This window comes from Hemiscyllium ocellatum, chromosome X (assembly GCF_020745735.1).
Source record: "Hemiscyllium ocellatum isolate sHemOce1 chromosome X, sHemOce1.pat.X.cur, whole genome shotgun sequence".
Lineage (NCBI taxonomy): Eukaryota > Metazoa > Chordata > Chondrichthyes > Orectolobiformes > Hemiscylliidae > Hemiscyllium > Hemiscyllium ocellatum.
This window is the reverse complement of record NC_083453.1, coordinates 21,205,515-21,224,773: the sequence shown is the minus strand read 5'-3', so window position 1 is coordinate 21,224,773 and position 19,259 is coordinate 21,205,515. Positions and strand designations below refer to the sequence as shown.

Below are 19,259 nucleotides of genomic sequence, written 5' to 3'. Positions count from 1 at the left end.
GAAGTCGGCCATTTGCCCATCAAATCTGTTCCGTCATTCAGTGGGGGTTGGGGGGAGTGATCCAATCATCCTTAAACCCATTTTCCCTGCCTTTTCTCCATAACACTTGATTCCTTTATTGATTAAATATCTGTCTAGCTCACCCTGGAGTATACTTAACGACCCAGCCTCAACAGCCCTCGGCAGTAAAAAAAAAGTCCACAGATTCACGAGAAAACAAATTCCTCCTCACCACCGTCTTAAACACGTGACCTTTTACTCTGAGAGTAAGTCAGACTCTGATTCTAGACTCTCCCACAAAGGGAAACAACCTCTTTACATCTCCCCTATCAAGTTCCCCCTAAGAATCTTGCATGTTTCAATAAGGCAATAGACAATAGGTGCAGGAGTAGGCCATTCTGCCCTTCGAGCCTGCACCACCATTCAGTATGATCATGGCTGATCATCCTCAATCAGTATCCTGTTCCTGCCTTATCCCCATAACCCTTGATCCCACTATCCTTGAGCGCTCTATCCAACTCTTTCTTAAATGAATCCAGAGACTGGGCCTCCACTGCCCTCTGGGGCAGAGCATTCCATACACCCACCACTCTCTGGGTGAAGAAGTTTCTCCTCATCTCTGTTCTAAGTGGCCTACTCCTTATTTTTAAGCTGTGTCCTCTGGTTCGGGACTCACCCATCAGCAGAAACGTGCTTCCTGCCTCCAGAGTGTCCAATCCTTTAATAATTTTATACGTCTCAATCAGATTCCCTCTAAACTCAAGTGTATACAAGCCCAGTGGCTCAAAATAGTGAGTGGGCTACTATTTCCACTGCAGTGCTCTGTTTCAAGGAGGTGTCAAGCTCACACTTGGTATTAGGGAGCAAGACCTAGTTCTTGAGGAGCAGCAGTGAACAGACAGTATCCTCAAACCCATGGAGATGTGGGCACTGTTGCAGAGCTGAGTTCTGCCCTTCCAACCATGGAGCTTATGTTGGAATCGAGGCTAAGCCTACAGTTGGAGGTTATCTCGGCCCATTGGCTTCCAGGGATCGATGTGAAATGGGTTTGGGCAGTCTGAGCAGAGCTCCTGGTGGATGTGAGCACCACATTATGGAGTCATAGAGATGTACAGCACGGAAACAGACCCTTCGGTCCAACCCGTCCATGCTGAGCAGTTATCCTAACCCAATCTAGTCCCACCTGCCAGCACCCGGCCCATATCCCTCCAAACCCTTCCTATTCATATACCCATCCAAATGCCTCTTAAATGTTGCAATTGTACCAGCCTCCCACCACATCCTCTGGCAGTTCATTCCATACACGCACCACCCTCTGCATGAAAAAGTTGCCCCTTAGGTCCCTTTTATATCTTTCCCCTCTCATCCTAAACCCATGCCCACTAGTTCTGGACTCCCCCACCCCAGGGAAAAGACTTTGTCTATTTACCCTCTCCATGCCCCTCATGATTTTGTAAACCTCTATAAGGTCACCCCTCAGCCTCCGACGCTCCAGGGAAAACAGCCCCAGCCTGTTCAGCCTCTCCCTGTAACTCAGATCCTCCAACCCTGGCAACATCCTTGTAAATCTTTTCTGAACCTTTTCATGTTTACTTGGTACCAAGTTGGCAATCTCGCTCCGAGTTACCATGAAGGCTGCTGGGGTGTGGGCGATGGAGAAGGAGAAGCAGTTCTGAAGAAACCAAAGCCCCTCTCCTTCCCTTAAACCCCACCACTCTCCCAAGAGATTGCCTCTTTCTCTCCAGGATTAAGGAGTCACAGATGCGATTTTGCAAACGTCCAGCTTTGAAGTAGGTGAATTTGGGAGAATTTGATTTGTTGAATGTATGAAGGAGAGCTATCTTTATTCTGTGACTCTCTGTGCTAGAGCAGTGAGTACTGGTGGTGGAGGGTCTAAGGTAGAGAAATTATACTTCCCCCAGCACAAGATGCCCATCTTTAAAACACACACAAAGCAAATGTTTAACAACAAGGGGAAGCATGATTGAGTCTGGGAGAGAGCAATTTTCGACCATTTATCTTGCTGGATTTTCATGTCAGTTCAAGAGTTGGCATCATTTTTGCACCATAAACCTGACTGAAAAGTCTCTAGTGGTTGAAAGTATGCTATATATTTTTTTCATAAGATCTGGGCATCAATGGTAAGCTCAGCCTTTCTTGTTTGTCCTTAATTACCCCTGAGAAGGAGCTGAGGAGCCCTCTTCTTGAGGGCTTCTGAGGCCATTTTCGAGGTCAGCTAAAAGCTGACTGTGGGTCTGGAGTCACATGTAGACCAGACCAGGTAAGGACATCCGATTTCCTTCCCTAAAGGACATTAGTTTTTATGAAAAGCGATAATGGTTACAAGTTCTCCATTAGTATTGAATGCAACTTTCACCATCTGCTATGGGGGAATTCAAACCGTGTCCCCAGTACATTCACCAGGAGCTCTGGATTACTAGGCCCCAGTGACCTTACCAGTACAACAATGCCTCCCCATCTACTGACTACCATGAACTGGAAGTGAGCGGTGCTATTGAAAGAGCAGGGTAGTGGGATGAATTGGTCAATCCTTTCAAAGAGCTGGCACAGGTGTGATGGGCAGAATGGTCTCGTTTCGTGCTCTGCCACTCTATGACTGATGAGGACAGGGTGAATAGCTCGTCTAATCGTCCTTCCAATGCACCACATGAATACGAGGGAAAGGTTTGAAATGTGTATGATGGTGCTCACTCTGTTACCCTGCTCCTGTTAGTGACTGAACTTCATACCTTTGAGTACAGGGGCAATTTCTTCAAGGTCCGTGGTCACATTGGTAATCATACAGATACACTGTGATATTTGCACACGGTATGAAAAGCACAACACTGCAGTTGGGCCCGACCGCCCTACATCCAATTGTGTTCACTTGCCACAGTTTAAATAAAGTTTTATTTCAACCTACATAAATTGTAGGAACCCGGATTGCATTTTCAGCAGGTTCCAGACATTCAAGCGTAACATAAACTACCCCCAGTACCGACACCCAGAAAACAGAGAGCATTTCTTTGTCTGGGAGGGGCCAGGATGTGGTGACGGGCAAAGACTGTCCCTGGTTGCCATAGCAACCAAGCCACGAAGAAAACGGAGCAAAACCGCCAGCATCACCCCCTCTTTGAATTGACCAAAACTAGCTTCCTTTATTGAAAATTTGGAAGATGGGACGCAGTAGCGAGGACCTATTTTGAGTGTTGAAGGCAGCCATTTTAACCGGGATGAGATTGACTGAAACCCCGGTTTTCCAATCTCCCTTGTGCTCTTCTCCAAAGAAGAGGATTATTAGGTAGGGCTTCAGAAATGGATAATTTTCCAGATGCAGTTGATGTTCTGCCAGTGAATTAGGGTAAAATTGAAGAAAGTTTTAGCCCAATGTCCTTTTGTAGTCTGATATCTGTGTTATTAACGTGTACTTACAAACCTCAATGTGCTGGCTCAGGTAACTAAATATATGCCAAATAGGTTGTGCATTCAATATAACTTGCGCTACATAGAAGTCCTGAGAGATGCCTAACCAAGGGTTTTGGAAAACATGACTTTCTTGCCCCTTGCCCCCACCCTTGCATGAATTCTGTTTCTAAAACCCCGTTAATGCTAACTGTGCCAGCAACTCCATGCACCAGTGTTTGCTTTAACTGCCTGTACTCCTTTCAGGATTCTCAGTAGATTCAGCTAAAGGTCTCACTCAGCAAGACGAGCTGAGTGTGGTCTCGGGGGCACCCAGAGCCAACCACACTGGCGCTGTGGTGATCCTGAAGAAAGAGGGCGTCAACAGACTGGCACCGGAACACATTCTGTGGGGCGAGGAGCTGGGGTCCTCATACGGCTATGCGGTTGCCACGGTTGACCTCAACAACGATGGGTAAGATAATGTCAGTTCTTCTTTCGTCTCTCTCCCTCACTCGGTCGTGTGTTGAGTGATGTTTTATCCTGACTCCATCCCTCCAAGGTTTCTAACTCTTGGCCATTTCCAAGTTTAATTTCTCCTCCATTGGGCAAAGTTACAAGTCACACACCAGGTTATAGTCCGACAGGCTTATTTGGAAGCACATTAGCTTTCAGAGTGCTGCTTGTTCCTCAGGTAACTAGTGGGACAGGATCATAGGACATAGAATTTATAGTAAAAGATCATAGTGTCATGATCCCCATTCTAAGTGATTAAAGACTTAACAGCAATTTAGGTTTGTTCAATACATAGCATCAGTTGTATGATACTTTGATCGTTTACTATAAACTCTGTGTGCTATGATCCTGTCCTACTAGCTTCCTGACAGAGGAGCGGCGCTCCGAAAGCTAGTGCTTCCAAATAAACCTGTTGGACTATAACCTGGTGCTGCGTGATTTTTAACTTTGCTGCAAATGTGTTGCTGGTCAAAGCACAGCAGGCCAGGCAGCATCTCAGGAATAGAGAATTCGATGTTTCGAGCATAAGCCCTTCATCAGGAATGATTCCTGATGAAGGGCTTATGCTTGAAACGTCGAATTCTCTATTCCTGAGATGCTGCCTGGCCTGCTGTGCTTTGACCAGCAACACATTTGCAGCTGTGATCTCCAGCATCTGCAGACCTCATTTTTTACTCGATGATTTTTAACTTTGTCCACCCCAGTCCAACACCAGCACCTCCACATCACATACCCCATTGGATGCTGTGCCGTCACCAGGCTAGGCCCTAAGCTCGGAATTCCTTCCCTCAACCTCTCTCTCTCTCTCTCTCTCTCTCTCCCTTTAAGATGCTGCCTAAAGTCCCTTTCCTCTTTGACTGAGCATTTGTGTGACATCCTGTCAAGTCTAGAAGGGAGGCAATCGGAACAGGAGTAGGCCATTCAATTGCTCAATCATGGCTCGTCTTTTACCTTCACGCCATTTTCCTACACTCATCCTGTTCTATCAATCGATCGCTCTCTTGAATATACTCAAGGTCTGAGATTCCAGAGCTTTCTCTGGGGTAGAGAACTCCAAAGGATTCACAGCTGTCTTATTCTGAGACTATGCCCCTATTTCTAGACCCTCACCTACAGTTATCCTTCCTGCATCTTCCCTGTCAAACTCTGTGTTTCAATGAGACCACCTCTCAATCTTCCAAAGTCAAGAGAATAAAGGCCTAGTCTCCTCAATCTACTCCTCATAGGACAGCCCCACTCTCCCAGGAAGTCATCTGATAAACCTTTATTGCACTCCCTCAATGGCAAGTACATTGTGTTTTAGGTAAGTGGACCAAACTTGGACATAATACTCCTGGAGTGATCTCACCAAGGCCCAATAACATTGTCGTCAGACATCTTTGCCCCTCTACTCATAACCTCTTGCTCAAAATAAAAGCCAATATGCCATTTCCCTTCCTGCTTGTGATAACTGCGCATGAGCTTTCAGTGACTTACAACCTTGTGAGAGGCAATCTCATTGCAAGATGTTTTTTCCTAAGGGCCATGATATGGAGGAGCCGGTGTTGGACTGGGGTGGACAAAGTTACAAATTCCACAGTGCAAGGTTATAGTCCAACAGGTTTATTTGGAAGCACTAGCTTTCAGAGCGCTGCTCCTTCATCAGGTAGCTGTAAAACAGGGTCATAAAACACAGAAATTATAGCAAAAGATTACAGTGTCATACAACTGAAATGATACATTGAACAAACCTAGACCACTGTGAAGTCTTTCATTGTTTAGAATGGGTTTCGGTTCATTAATATGTAAATCCCAGAACTTCTTTTAAATCACAACCTTGAGTCAGACTGGTTCTATTTCCAAAGTCGGAATTAATAAACTGTCACATGGACTGACTGCCTACAGACTGTGGGCTTTTTGAACAAAATAGAATGTATCTGCAAATACATAGACTCACACTCTCCTTCCCCCCAACACGCAGACTCACACTCTCTCCCTCCCTCACACACACACACACACACTCGCTCTTTCTCTCCCTCCCTCACTCACACACACACACTCGCTCTCTCTCTCTCTCCCTCACTCCCTCACTCACACACACACACTCGCTCTCTCTCCCTCACTCACTCACACGCACACTTTCTCTCTCTCACACACGCACTCTCTCTCTCCCTCACTCTCTCACACGCACACACACACTCACGCACACTCGCGTGTTCTCTCTCTCTCACACACACACTCTCTCTTTCTCTCCCTAACTCTCTCCCTCACTCTCACTCACACACACACTCGCGCTCTCTCTCTCACACACACTCACTCTCTCCCCCTCTCTCTCACACGTACACACTCGTGCTCTCTTTCTCACACACACACACTCGCTCTCTTTCCCTCTCAGTCTCTCTCTCTCTCACACACACACGCTCTCTTTCTCTCACACACACACTCACACACACAGTCGCTCTCTCCCCCCCCACACACACACACTCGTGCTCTCTCTCCCTCTCACACACACACTTGTGCTCTCTCTCCCTCTCACACACACACTCGCTCTCTTTTCCTCTCACTCTCTCACGCGCACACACACACACTCACTTGCTCTCTCTCTCTCTCCCCCCCTCACTCTCACACATACACACACACACACACACACACACACACACACACACACACACACACACACACACACACACACACACACACACTCTCTCTCTCTCTCTCCCTCACACACACACTTTCTCTGTCCCACACACACTCTCTCTGTCCCTCACACACACACTCGCTCTCTCTCTCTCTGTCCCTCACACACACACTCGCTCTCTCTCTGTCCCTCACACACACACTCTCTCTGTCTCACACACACACATGTATAAGTCTATGGGGTGAATTTGCATTTGCAGAATTGTATATGCAGATACATTCTATTTTGCTCAAAAACACACAATCTGCAGGCCGACAATCCATCTAACAGTTTATAAATTCCGAAATAGAACCAGTCTGACTCAAGGTTGTGATACTGACAGACTCTAACCTCACACCTTTAATGCATTGTCTGAGCTGAGATGTCACCTTTTTTTTATATAAAACCTTAAGTTATCTCGAGAATGTGACTTGAAAGAAGTTCTGGGATTTAGATATTAGTGAAGCGAAACCTGCAATGCATTCTAAAAGATGAAATACTTTACACCAATCTAGATTTGTTCAATATATTGTTTCAGTTACATGACAGTGTAATCTTTTGTGATAAATTCTGTGATTTATGATCCTGTTCCACCACCACCTGATGAAGGAGCAGCGCTCTGAAAGCTAGTGCTTCCAAATAAACCTGTTGGACTATAACCTGGTGCTGTGTGATTTGTAATTTTTTCCCTGGGGAACGTGACAAGGTGATCCCAGCAGAGGATGTTTCACCCTGTAGTGAAACGTCGAACTGGGGGGGCACTGGAAGGGGTCTGCCATTTAGGACAGACTTGAGCAGAAGTTGCTTCTCTCAGGGAGGGTCTTGGTGTTTGGAATTGTCTGCCCTAGTGGAGGCTGAGTCACTAAATCCATTCAAAGGCTGAGTTAGACTGAGCCCTGATTGATCAGGGAGTCAAAGGTCATGGGAGATGGGCAGGAGGGTGGAGGTAAGACCCCAGTCAGACCAGCCACTGAATGACAGAGTTGACCCCCAGTGACCTGCTGCTATTTCTTCTGTGCAGCTTTGTTAATCACCTCAGGTCATTTTGCTATGTTAGCCGTGCTATATAAATGCAAGCTGTGGTTGTTTGCTTTGGACCCCAGAGTTAAATCCAGGATGAAATATACTGGCACAGTGCTGGAAACCTGGCTGGTTCAGGATGGGACTTTGGAACAGTAACATTCGGTGCTCTGGGAATTTGTCATAAGTGGGCTGGGAAATGATTCTTCCCCCCATTTTAAATCGAATGTATAAGTCTGTTGGGATGGTAACATTGGAAATAACTCATCTGTTCAGTACTTTGTCTCACCCAGTCTATTATCCAGTAGTGTTTGAATATGACTCCAATTTTAACTTGACCACTCGATAGAAAATGCGAGTGACACATTTTCGGTTCCTGTCTTTTTATCTCGTGAAGCCAGACTGGGGAATAGGATCATTAATCTAGTAACCCAACCATGACTCTGTGCATACCATTAGGGCTCAGCAAGTGTGAGATTACTCACAGAGCTGGGATGGATTGAGAAGCCAGTGTCAAGACACTGCTAAGTGGTAGACATATGTGGGTAGCAGCTGACATCATGCCAACTTCATGAGATACTGAGAGAGAGGGGGGAGGGGGTGTCCTAGTCTGACAAGTCTGTCTTCACTGACTCCCAGTCAGCAGAGTTTCTGCCAGTGTTGCACTCTCCTGCCTCACTCAGAGGGGGCAGCAGAGAGCGCAGCTACGGTTGGGCAAACTATCCAGTATTCCGTCAGGCCATCACTGCTTAACCATCAGGAACAGGCCACACACCTTTCCTTTTTGACTACAGCTGAAGAACCAAAATAAAGGAGTTTCACCTAAAAAGCAGTGATATTGGTTGGCTTTTCAGTTGGACTGTGGAGAAATGGTGGTGTCAGGGTGAGGGTTGGGCAGGGAACATGGAAGGTGGGGGGAATGCGTTTGGCAGGACACTGGCAGATGACGGGCAGCTCATTCCATACACACACCACCCTCTGTGTGAAAAAGGTCCCTTTTATATCTTTCCCCTCTCACCCTAAACCTATGCCCTCTAGTTCTGGACTCCCCGACCCCAGGCAAAAGACCTTGTCTGTTTACCCTATCCATGCCCTTCATGATTTTATAAACCTCTCTGAGGTCACCCCTCAGCCTCCGACGCTCCAGGGAAAACAGCCCCAGCCTGTTCAGCCTCTCCCTGTAGCTCAGATCCTCCAACCCTGGCAACATCCTTGTCAATCTTTTCTGAACCTTGTCAAGTTCGAATTTTATCAGTTTCTATGAGGTACCCCCTTCGTTCTTCTAAGCTCCAATGAATGTAGTCCGAATCGATCCGGTCTCCCTTCGTACGTCAGTCCTGCCATCCCAGGAATCAGTCTGGTAAACGGCACTCCCTCCATCGCCAGAACTTCCTTCCTCAGATGAGGAGACCAAAACTTCACGCAGTACTCCAGGGGTGGTCTCACCAAGGCCCTGCACAATAGCAGCAAGACCTTCCCGCTCCTATACTCACTATGAAGGCCATTTACCTTCTTCACTGCCCGCTGCTCCTGCAATGTTTACTTTCGGCGTACAAAGACACCCAGGCCTCATTGCCCCTTCTCTGTTCCTCGTCTCCCGCCTTTCAGATGATCACCGACCTTCCTGGGTCAGCTCCCCCAGTGGCAAACGTCACATTTATCCGCGTGGTGCTGCGTCTGCCATGCAGCTGCCCACCCACACAGCCTGTCACACTGAAGCAGCTCTGCACACCCACCCCCCCCCCCCCCCCCCCCAACCTCCCAGCTCGCCCTCCCACCCAGCTGCAGGCCTGGAGAGAACAAACCGTCTCGCGCAGAGTGTTGTGGGCCTGTAGGTTTCTCCAGCTGAGTCTATGATTGAAGCAGAGATCAGGTCAATATTTAATAATATTTCAGCAGGAGAGAGAAGCAAAAAGGAATAAATGATTAGGACAAGCATGTGGGATTATGACTCCCTCATTTTTGTTTAGTTCAGGGACCTGTTTATATTTTCTCATTCCTGTGTAGTTCTCTGACAATTGACTGGAACTTGATGTGATGACATGGGCAGCCTATTCCTCTGCATCAGTGGCTATTTCTGCCTTCCCCGTTTCTATCAGACCCATACCCACACTGTGAGGACTTTCTGTTGACCTTGTGTTCGGTAGGTGGGTGGATCTCGTGGTCGGCGCTCCCTACTTCTTTGACCGAAAGGAGGAGATTGGTGGTGCCGTCTACGTCTACATTAACCAGGCCGGCAAGTGGGGTGGCGTGAGGAGTCTCCGGCTGAACGGGACCAAGGATTCGTTGTTTGGGCTGGCCGTGGCTAACATTGGCGACATCAATCAAGATGGATTTGAAGGTAGGTCCGGGGAGGAAAAGCTGGGGAGTTTTGTAACAATTTCAAGCAACTTACTCACGGCTTGTCTCGAGGAGTGAAGGGCTACGGGGAGAACGCGGGTAAGTGGAGTTGAAATGCCCATCCGCCATGATTGAATGGCGGAGTGGACTCGATGGGCCGAATGGCCTTACTTCCACTCCTATGTCTTACGGTCTTATGGCTGATATTCTTTCGTTCCTTGCAAACTGTGGAAGAGCTGATTCCCTCATAAAGCCACTCTTCAAAGCATCGGATAGAAAATCCGAAAATCCGTGATTAAGTAAACTCACCGAAGCAAGGGCTTTCCAAAATAAGCATTTTTCAATCTTTTTGGAGCGCTTTCCTTTATTAGTCACAGCATTTAGTCATTTGGTGGCACAGATCATGAAAAAAAAGACATGTTTTGTTGAGGATTTTTGTCTTGTGCTCTCATCAGAACAATTTGCAAAAGGACTAATTCAGGAGGAAAATTCACATCCTGTATATATGAGAGGAGAGTCCTGATTGGGTGGCAAGTGGCCTCTGATTGGGAACAGTGTGCCACAGAGAATGCACTGGTCAATGATGACTGACAATTAACTGCCAAGCTTTGTTTACATTTTAAAACGAGCCAGGCTGACCGAGATTGGTCAGAGCACTGCCTTGAGAGAATGGCCGACAGAGTTGCCATCAGATTGCAAGCCTGTCTCATCTGCAGATGGTGCGTGTGGTGCGGCCATGTTTTGAATAGGTAACGGCGAAAATATGCAAATGCTTTGGGTCTGGTCTTTCTGGGTCTGGGGAACCCCAGAATCAAAGCCAGGGTCAAGAGACAGACATTTGGGACCAGGGTTCTGTTTTACTATTGGGCGGCACGGTGGCACAGTGGTTAGCACTGCTGCCTCACAGCGCCTGAGACCCGGGTTCAATTCCCGCCTCAGGCGCTGTGAGGGGTTTGCACGTTCTCCCCGTGTCTGCGTGGGTTTCCTCCGGGTGCTCCGGTTTCCTCCCACAGTCCAAAGATGTGCGGGTCAGGTGAATTGGCCATGCTAAATTGCCCGTAGTGTTAGGTAAGGGGTAAATGTAGGGGAATGGGTCTGGGTGGGTTACTCTTCGGAGGGTCGGTGTGGACTTGTAGGGCCTGTCTCCACACTGTAAGTAATCTAATCTAATCTCTGGGGTCTTGTGTCCATACCAAAGGTTCCAATGGATGGAGGTAAATGCTGCTTCAGTCTCCTCCATGCCAATGCCATTCCCAGGCATGGTGCAGGTTGGATGAAATCCTTGCCAGAAATGCCCATCAGTTCCACCTTTAATGTGGACAACAAAATGTACTGCACAATTACAGTGGGCATCACTTGTACCAACTTAGGCCTAATGCCAGTTTCTCAGTGTCAGTCGATGCCAAAGGAATGCGTATGGGCAAGTCACAACATTGCCAAGTGTGGTGCCACAGCAGTTGCACCTCTGGCACATTGTATTGAAGAGTCGAGTGCGTTGAAGATTGAGATTCTCTCATGGGGTGTTGGCATCAACCACCAGCCCAGGGTTTGGTGCCCATCCTTAATTGCCCTTGAACTGAGTGGCTTACTCAGCCATTTCAGAGGGGCAGTTAAGAGTCAACCACATCGCTATGACTCTGGAGCCGCATGTAGGCCAGACCGGGTAAGGGTGGCAGATTTGCCAGGTCCTCCCCCTTTGATTTTAGCCTCACCCACTGTCCCAGTATTTCCTGCTCAGAGGGAATCGGAGGCTGGGGGATTCTGCTGGCTGGGGCCGGTTTCCATGATTGGTCAGCCAATGAGTTGGTGCAGGAAGGATGGTCAGAACAGCCACCTTCAGTGGTGTAACACTTCTGTGATCCTGTGAATATGAAGGTCCCCAGTTTGCTGTTGGGTGGGACTCAATCTTAGCAAGAGTGCTCGGGGCTGCAGCAAACGCGTAATGAGAGATCAGATGAAGCCTTCACTCTTTCAGCAGGAAGGGAGGGAGATATTACAGCCCCCGTTCCCCGCTGTGGGAACGGTGAGTGAGAGTAGGAACAGTCCCCGTTCCCCGCTGTGGGAACGGTGAGTGAGAATAGGAACGGTCCCCGTTCCCCGCTGTGGGAACGGTGAGTGAGAGTAGGAACAGTCCCCGTTCCCCGCTGTGGGAACGGTGAGTGAGAATGGGAACAGTCCCCGTTCCCCGCTGTGGGAACGGTGAGTGAGAGTAGGAACAGTCCCCGTTCCCCGCTGTGGGAACGGTGAGTGAGAGTAGGAACAGTCCCCGTTCCCCGCTGTGGGAACGGTGAGTGAGAATAGGAACAGTCCCCGTTCCCCGCTGTGGGAACGGTGAGTGGGAATGGGAACAGTCCCCGTTCCCCGCTGTGGGAACGGTGAGTGAGAGTAGGAACAGTCCCCGTTCCCCGCTGTGGGAACGGTGAATGAGAGTAGGAACAGTCCCCGTTCCCCGCTGTGGGAACGGTGAGTGGGAATGGGAACGGTCCCCGTTCCCCGCTGTGGGAACGGTGAGTGGGAATGGGAACGGTCCCCGTTCCCCGCTGTGGGAACGGTGAGTGAGAATAGGAACGGTCCCCGTTCCCCGCTGTGGGAACGGTGAGTGGGAATGGGAACAGTCCCCGTTCCCCGCTGTGGGAACGGTGAGTGAGAGTAGGAACAGTCCCCGTTCCCCGCTGTGGGAACGGTGAGTGAGAGTAGGAACAGTCCCCGTTCCCCGCTGTGGGAACGGTGAGTGAGAGTAGGAACAGTCCCCGTTCCCCGCTGTGGGAACGGTGAGTGAGAATAGGAACAGTCCCCGTTCCCCGCTGTGGGAACGGTGAGTGAGAATGGGAACAGTCCCCGTTCCCCGCTGTGGGAACGGTGAGTGAGAGTAGGAACAGTCCCCGTTCCCCGCTGTGGGAACGGTGAGTGGGAATGGGAACAGTCCCCGTTCCCCGCTGTGGGAACGGTGAGTGAGAGTAGGAACAGTCCCCGTTCCCCGCTGTGGGAACGGTGAGTGGGAATGGGAACAGTCCCCGTTCCCCGCTGTGGGAACGGTGAGTGAGAGTAGGAACAGTCCCCGTTCCCCGCTGTGGGAACGGTGAGTGGGAATGGGAACAGTCCCCGTTCCCCGCTGTGGGAACGGTGAGTGAGAGTAGGAACAGTCCCCGTTCCCCGCTGTGGGAACGGTGAGTGGGAATGGGAACAGTCCCCGTTCCCCGCTGTGGGAACGGTGAGTGAGAATAGGAACAGCCCCCGTTCCCCGCTGTGGGAACGATGAGTGAGAATGGGAACGGTGAGTGAGAATGGGAACAGCCCCCGTTCCCCGCTGTGGGAACGGTGAGTGAAAATTGGAACAGACCCCGTTCCCCGCTGTGGGAATGGTGAGTGAGAATGGGAACAGTCCCCGTTCCCCGCTGTGGGAATGGTGAGTGAGAATGGGAACAGTCCCCGTTCCCCGCTGTGGGAACGGTAAGTGAGAATGGGAACCGTCCCCGTTCCCCGCTGTGGGAACGGTGAGTGAGAATGGGAACAGGCCCCGTTCCCCGCTGTGGGAACGGTGAGTGAGAATGGGAACAGTCCCCGTTCCCCGCTGTGGGAACGGTGAGTGAGAAAAGGAACAGTCCCCGTTCCCCGCTGTGGGAACGGTGAGTGAAAATTGGAACAAACCCCGTTCCCCGCTGTGGGAACGGTGAGTGAGAATAGGAACAGGCCCCGTTCCCCGCTGTGGGAACGGTGAGTGAGAAAAGGAACAGTCCCCGTTCCCCGCTGTGGGAATGGTGAGTGAGAATGGGAACAGTCCCCGTTCCCCGCTGTGGGAACGGTGAGCGAGAATGGGAACGGTGAGTGAGAATAGGAACAGTCCCCGTTCCCCGCTGTGGGAACGATGAGTGAGAATGGGAACAGTCCCCGTTCCCCGCTGTGGGAACGGTGAGTGAGAATGGGAACAGTCCCCGTTCCCCGCTGTGGGAACGGTGAGTGAGAGTAGGAACAGTCCCCGTTCCCCGCTGTGGGAACGGTGAGTGAGAGTAGGAACAGTCCCCGTTCCCCGCTGTGGGAACGGTGAGTGGGAATGGGAACAGTCCCCGTTCCCCGCTGTGGGAACGGTGAGTGAGAGTAGGAACAGTCCCCGTTCCCCGCTGTGGGAACGGTGAGTGGGAATGGGAACAGTCCCCGTTCCCCGCTGTGGGAACGGTGAGTGAGAGTAGGAACAGTCCCCGTTCCCCGCTGTGGGAACGGTGAGTGGGAATGGGAACAGTCCCCGTTCCCCGCTGTGGGAACGGTGAGTGAGAATAGGAACAGCCCCCGTTCCCCGCTGTGGGAACGATGAGTGAGAATGGGAACGGTGAGTGAGAATGGGAACAGCCCCCGTTCCCCGCTGTGGGAACGGTGAGTGAAAATTGGAACAGACCCCGTTCCCCGCTGTGGGAATGGTGAGTGAGAATGGGAACAGTCCCCGTTCCCCGCTGTGGGAATGGTGAGTGAGAATAGGAACAGTCCCCGTTCCCCGCTGTGGGAACGATGAGTGAGAATGGGAACAGTCCCCGTTCCCCGCTGTGGGAACGATGAGTGAGAATGGGAACAGTCCCCGTTCCCCGCTGTGGGAACGGTGAATGAGAATGGGAACAGTCCCTGTTCCCCGCTGTGGGAACGGTGAGTGAGAGTAGGAACAGTCCCTGTTCCCCGCTGTGGGAACGATGAGTGAGAATGGGAACAGTCCCTGTTCCCCGCTGTGGGAACGATGAGTGAGAATGGGAACAGTCCCTGTTCCCCGCTGTGGGAACGGTGAGTGAGAGTAGGAACAGTCCCTGTTCCCCGCTGTGGGAACGGTGAGTGGGAATGGGAACAGTCCCCGTTCCCCGCTGTGGGAATGGTGAGTGAGAATGGGAACAGTCCCTGTTCCCCGCTGTGGGAACGGTGAGTGAGAATGGGAACAGTCCCCGTTCCCCGCTGTGGGAACGGTGAGCGAGAATGGGAACAGTCCCCGTTCCCCGCTGTGGGAACGGTGAGTGAGAATGGGAACAGTCCCTGTTCCCCGCTGTGGGAACGGTGAGTGAGAATGGGAACAGTCCCCATTCCCCGCTGTGGGAATGGTGAGTGAGAATGGGAACGGTGAGTGAGAATGGGAACAGTCCCCGTTCCCCGCTGTGGGAACGGTGAGTGAGAATGGGAACAGTCCCTGTTCCCCGCTGTGGGAACGATGAGTGAGAATGGGAACAACAGAAAAGCCACTATTTCCTGACCCCTTTCAACTCCTGAAGCAGAGTCATCCCCGACTCCGAAGTGTTCAGCCTTGCTTTCTCTCCACAGATGCTGCCAGACCTGCTGAGTTTCTCCAGCCCTCTCTGGTATGAGTTAAATTGCGAGCCTCAGCAGGATTTCGGTTTGATAACAGGCGCGGTCACACCATCCCGTGAGTTGGTTCTCCCACTCCATGGCTCCTGTCTATCCCGGGTGTATTGACCGGTCGGGTTCCCATCCCCTTTCATATCCCTGGTTCCCACTTTCCAAACAAAACCTGCGGCCTAACTCCAATGGTTTGTAATCCTGAGCACGGCCTGGCCTTGCTTGAACTGACTGAATTAAGGAGCAATTTTCTCTTGTTCTGTCAGACATTGCTGTTGGAGCACCCTACGATGGAAATGGGAAGGTCTACATCTACCACGGCAACATCTTCGGGCTCAATGTCATCCCAGCTCAGGTAACAAACGGATTTGTTTGTCTGATCAACTCCAGCCCCTGTTTCTGAAGGGCTTCAGGAATGAGAGAATGGGGGTGAGGGAGGGGGTGGTGGAGCTGAGGGAGGGTGAATGGAGTGAGAGATGGGGGATGGGGGTGAGGGAGGGGGAGGTGGAGGTGAGGGAGGGGGAATGGGGTGAGAGATGGGGGATGGGGGTGAGGGAGGGGGAGGTGGAGCTGAGGGAGGGGGAATGGGGGTGAGAGATGGGGGTGAGGGAGGGGGAGGTGGAGCTGAGCGAGGGAGGATAGGGGTGAGAGATGGGGGATGGGTGTGAGGGAGGGGGAGATGGAACTGAGGGAAGGGGAATGGGGTGAGTGATGGGGATGGGGGTGAGGGAGGGGGTGCTGGAGCTGAGGGAGGGGGAATGGGGGTGAGTGATGGGGGATGGGGGTGAGGGAGGGGGAGGTGGAACTGAGGGAAGGGGAATGGGGGTGAGTGATGGGGGATGGGGGTGAGGGAGGGGGAGCTGGAGCTGAGGGAGGGGGAATGGGGGGGTGAGAGATGGGGGATGGGGGTGAGGGAGGGGGTGGTGGAGGTGAGGGAGGGGGAAATGGGGGTGAGGGAGAGGGAGGTGGAGGTAAATGAGGGTGAATGTGGGTGAGAGATGGGGATGGAGATGGGGGTGAGGGAGGGGGAGGTGGAGTTGAGGGAGGGTGGATGGGGGTGAGAGATGGGGGATGGGGTGAGGGACGGGGAGGTGGAGCTGAGGGAGGGAGGATAGGGGTGAGAGATGGGGATGGGGGTGAGAGAGGGGAGGTGGAGATGAGTGAGGGAGAATGGGGGTGAGGGATGGGGGATGGGGTGAGGGAGAGGGAGGGGGAGCTGAGTGAGGGAGGATAGGGGTGAGAAATGGGAGAGGTGGATGAGTGAGGGTGAATGGGGTTGATGGGGGGAAGGGGATGTGCGATAGGGGATGGGGGTGAGGGAGGGTGAATGGGGGTGGGGGGATGGGGTAAGGGAGGGAGTGGTGGAGGTGAGTGAGGGGGTATGGGGGTGAGAGATGGGGACCGGGGTGAGGGAGGGGGAGGTGGAGTGAGAAAGGGGGGATGGGGGTGAGTGAGGGGGAGGTGGAGCTGAGGGAGGGGGGATGGGGGTGAAGGAGGGTGAGGTGGAGTGAGGGAGAGGTGATGGGGGTGAAGGAGGGGGAGGTGGAGTGAGGGAGGGGTGATAGGGGTGAAGGAGGGGGAGGTGGAGTGAGGGAGGGGGGATGAGGGTGAGTGAGGGGGAGGTGGAGTGAGGGAGAGGTGATGGGGGTGAGTGAGGGGGAGGTGGAGTGAGGGGGAGGTGGAGTGAGGGAGGGGTGATAGGGGTGAAGGAGGGGGAGGTGGAGTGAGGGAGGGTGAATGGGGGTGAGTGAGGGGGAGGTGGAGTGAGGGGGAGGTGGAGTGAGGGAGGGGTGATAGGGGTGAAGGAGGGGGAGGTGGAGTGAGGGAGGGTGAATGGGGGTGAGTGAGGGGGAGGTGGAGTGAGGGGGAGGTGGAGTGAGGGAGGGGTGATAGGGGTGAAGGAGGGGGAGGTGGAGTGAGGGAGGGTGAATGGGGGTGAGTGAGGGGGAGGTGGAGTGAGGGGGAGGTGGAGTGAGGGAGGGTGAATGGGGGTGAGTGAGGGGGAGGTGGAGTGAGGGGGAGGTGGAGTGAGGGAGGGGTGATAGGGGTGAAGGAGGGGGAGGTGGAGTGAGGGAGGGTGAATGGGGGTGAAGGAGGGGGAGGTGGAGCTGAGGGAGGGGGGATGGGGTGAGGGAGGGGGAGGTGGAGTGAGGGAGAGCGGATGGGGGTGATTGAGGGGGAGGTGGAGTCAGGGGGCGGTTGGGGGTGAGTGAGAGGAAGGGGGATGGGGTGAGTGAGGGGGAGGTGGAGTGAGGGAGAGGTGATGGGGGTGAAGGAGGGGGAGGTGGAGTGAGGGAGGGGGGATGGGGGTGAGTGAGTGGGAGGTGGAGTGAGGGAGGGGGAATGGGGGTGAGTGAGGGGGAGGTGGAGTGAGGGAGGGGGAATGGGGTGAACGAGGGGGAGGTGGAGTGAGGGGGAATGGGGTGAGGGAGGGGGAGGTGGATGAGGGGGGGATGGGGGTGAGTGAGAGGGAGGTGGAGCTGAGGGAGGGGGGATGGGGGTGAAGGAGGGGGAGGTGGAGTGAGGGAGGGGGGATGGGGTGAAGGAGGGGGAGGTGGAGTGAGGGAGGGGGGAATGGGGGTGAGTGAGGGGGAGGTGGAGCTGAGGGAGAGGGGGATGGGGTGAAGGAGGGGGAGGTAGAATGCGGGAGGGGGGATGGCGATGAGTGAGGGGGAGGTGGGGCTGAGGGAGGGAGGATGGGGTGAAGGAGGGGGAGGTGGAGCTGAGGGAGGGGGGATGGGGGTGAGGGACGGGGGGTTGGGGGTGAGGGAGAGGGGATGGGCGTGAGTGAGGGGGAGGTGGAGTGAGGGGGGATGGGGGTGAGTGAGGGGGAGGTGGGGCTGAGGGAGGGGGGATGGGGTGAGTGAGAGGGAGGGGGATGGGGGTGAGTGAGGGGGCGGTGGAGTGAGGGAGGGGGAATGGGAGTGAGGAAGGGTGATGGGGGTGAGTGAGGGGGAGGTGGACTGAGGGAGGGGGGATGGGGTGAGGGAGGGGGAGGGGGATGGGGGTGAGTGAGGGGGAGGTGGAGTGAGGGAGGGGGGGGATGGGGTGAGGGAGGGGGAGGGGGATGGGGGTGAGTGAGGGGGAGGTGGAGTGAGGGGGGGAATGGGAGTGAGGAAGGGTGATGGGGGTGAGTGAGGGGGAGGTGGAGTGAGGGAGGGGGGATGGAGGTGAGTGAGGTGGAGGTGGAGCTGAGGGAGGGGGGGATGGGGTGAGGGAGGGGGAGGGGGATGGGGATGAGGTAGGGCGAGGTGGAGCTGAGGGAGGGAGGATGGGGGTGAGTGAGAGGGAGGGGGGATGGGGGTGAGTGAGTGGGAGGTGGAGTGAGGGAGGGGAAATGGGAGTGAGGAAGGGGGAATGGGGGTGAGTGAGGGGGAGGTGGAGTGAGGGAGGGGGGATGGGAGTGAGGAAGGGGGGATGGGGGTGAGGGAGGGGGAGGTGGAGCTGCGGGAGGGGGGATGGGGTGAAGGAGGGGAGGTGGAGCTGAGGGAGGGGGGATGGGGGTGAAGGAGGGGGGATGGAGCTGAGGGAGGGGGGATGGGGGTGAGGGAGTGGGGATGGAGCTGAGGGAGGGGGGAGGGGTGTGTGCAATGGGGGATGGGGGTGAGGGAGGGGGAGGTGGAGCTGAGGGAGGGGGAGGGGTGTGTGCGATGGGGGATGGGGGTGTGTGAGGGGGAGGTGGAGCTGAGGGAGGGGGAGGGGTGTGTGCGATGGGGGATGGGGGTGTGTGATGGGGGATGGGGGTGAGGGATCTGGATTGAAACAGTTGCCGGTGTGAACCGGGGATCTGGTAAGACACACCGAAAGGTGAGGAAACTCTGCCGGTTGGTCCCTGACCCTGCTGAACCGTGCGTCTCCTTGTGCTCTCAGATCATCGAAGGTGAAACCGTTGGGGTGACAAAATTTGGCTACTCCATCGCCGGGGGACTCGACGTTGATGATAACTTTTACCCCGATATGGTGGTCGGCTCCCTCTCCGACTCTGCGGTTCTGTTCAGGT

The 19,259-nt window shown here is 53.3% G+C and overlaps 1 protein-coding gene across 4 annotated transcripts in view; it reads left to right on the top strand.

Moving 5' to 3' along the window:
• LOC132805812 (integrin alpha-7-like) overlaps window positions 1-19,259 on the top strand; it is a 178,753-nt gene that overhangs the window by 123,059 nt on the left and 36,435 nt on the right. For all 4 annotated transcript variants that reach the window (XM_060821095.1, XM_060821093.1, XM_060821097.1 and 1 more), the window contains 4 exons: window positions 3,670-3,877; window positions 9,742-9,935; window positions 15,526-15,614; window positions 19,130-19,257. In XM_060821095.1, coding sequence (XP_060677078.1) covers window positions 3,670-3,877; window positions 9,742-9,935; window positions 15,526-15,614; window positions 19,130-19,257 — 619 coding nt within the window. The remainder of the gene's footprint in view (window positions 1-3,669; window positions 3,878-9,741; window positions 9,936-15,525; window positions 15,615-19,129; window positions 19,258-19,259) is intronic.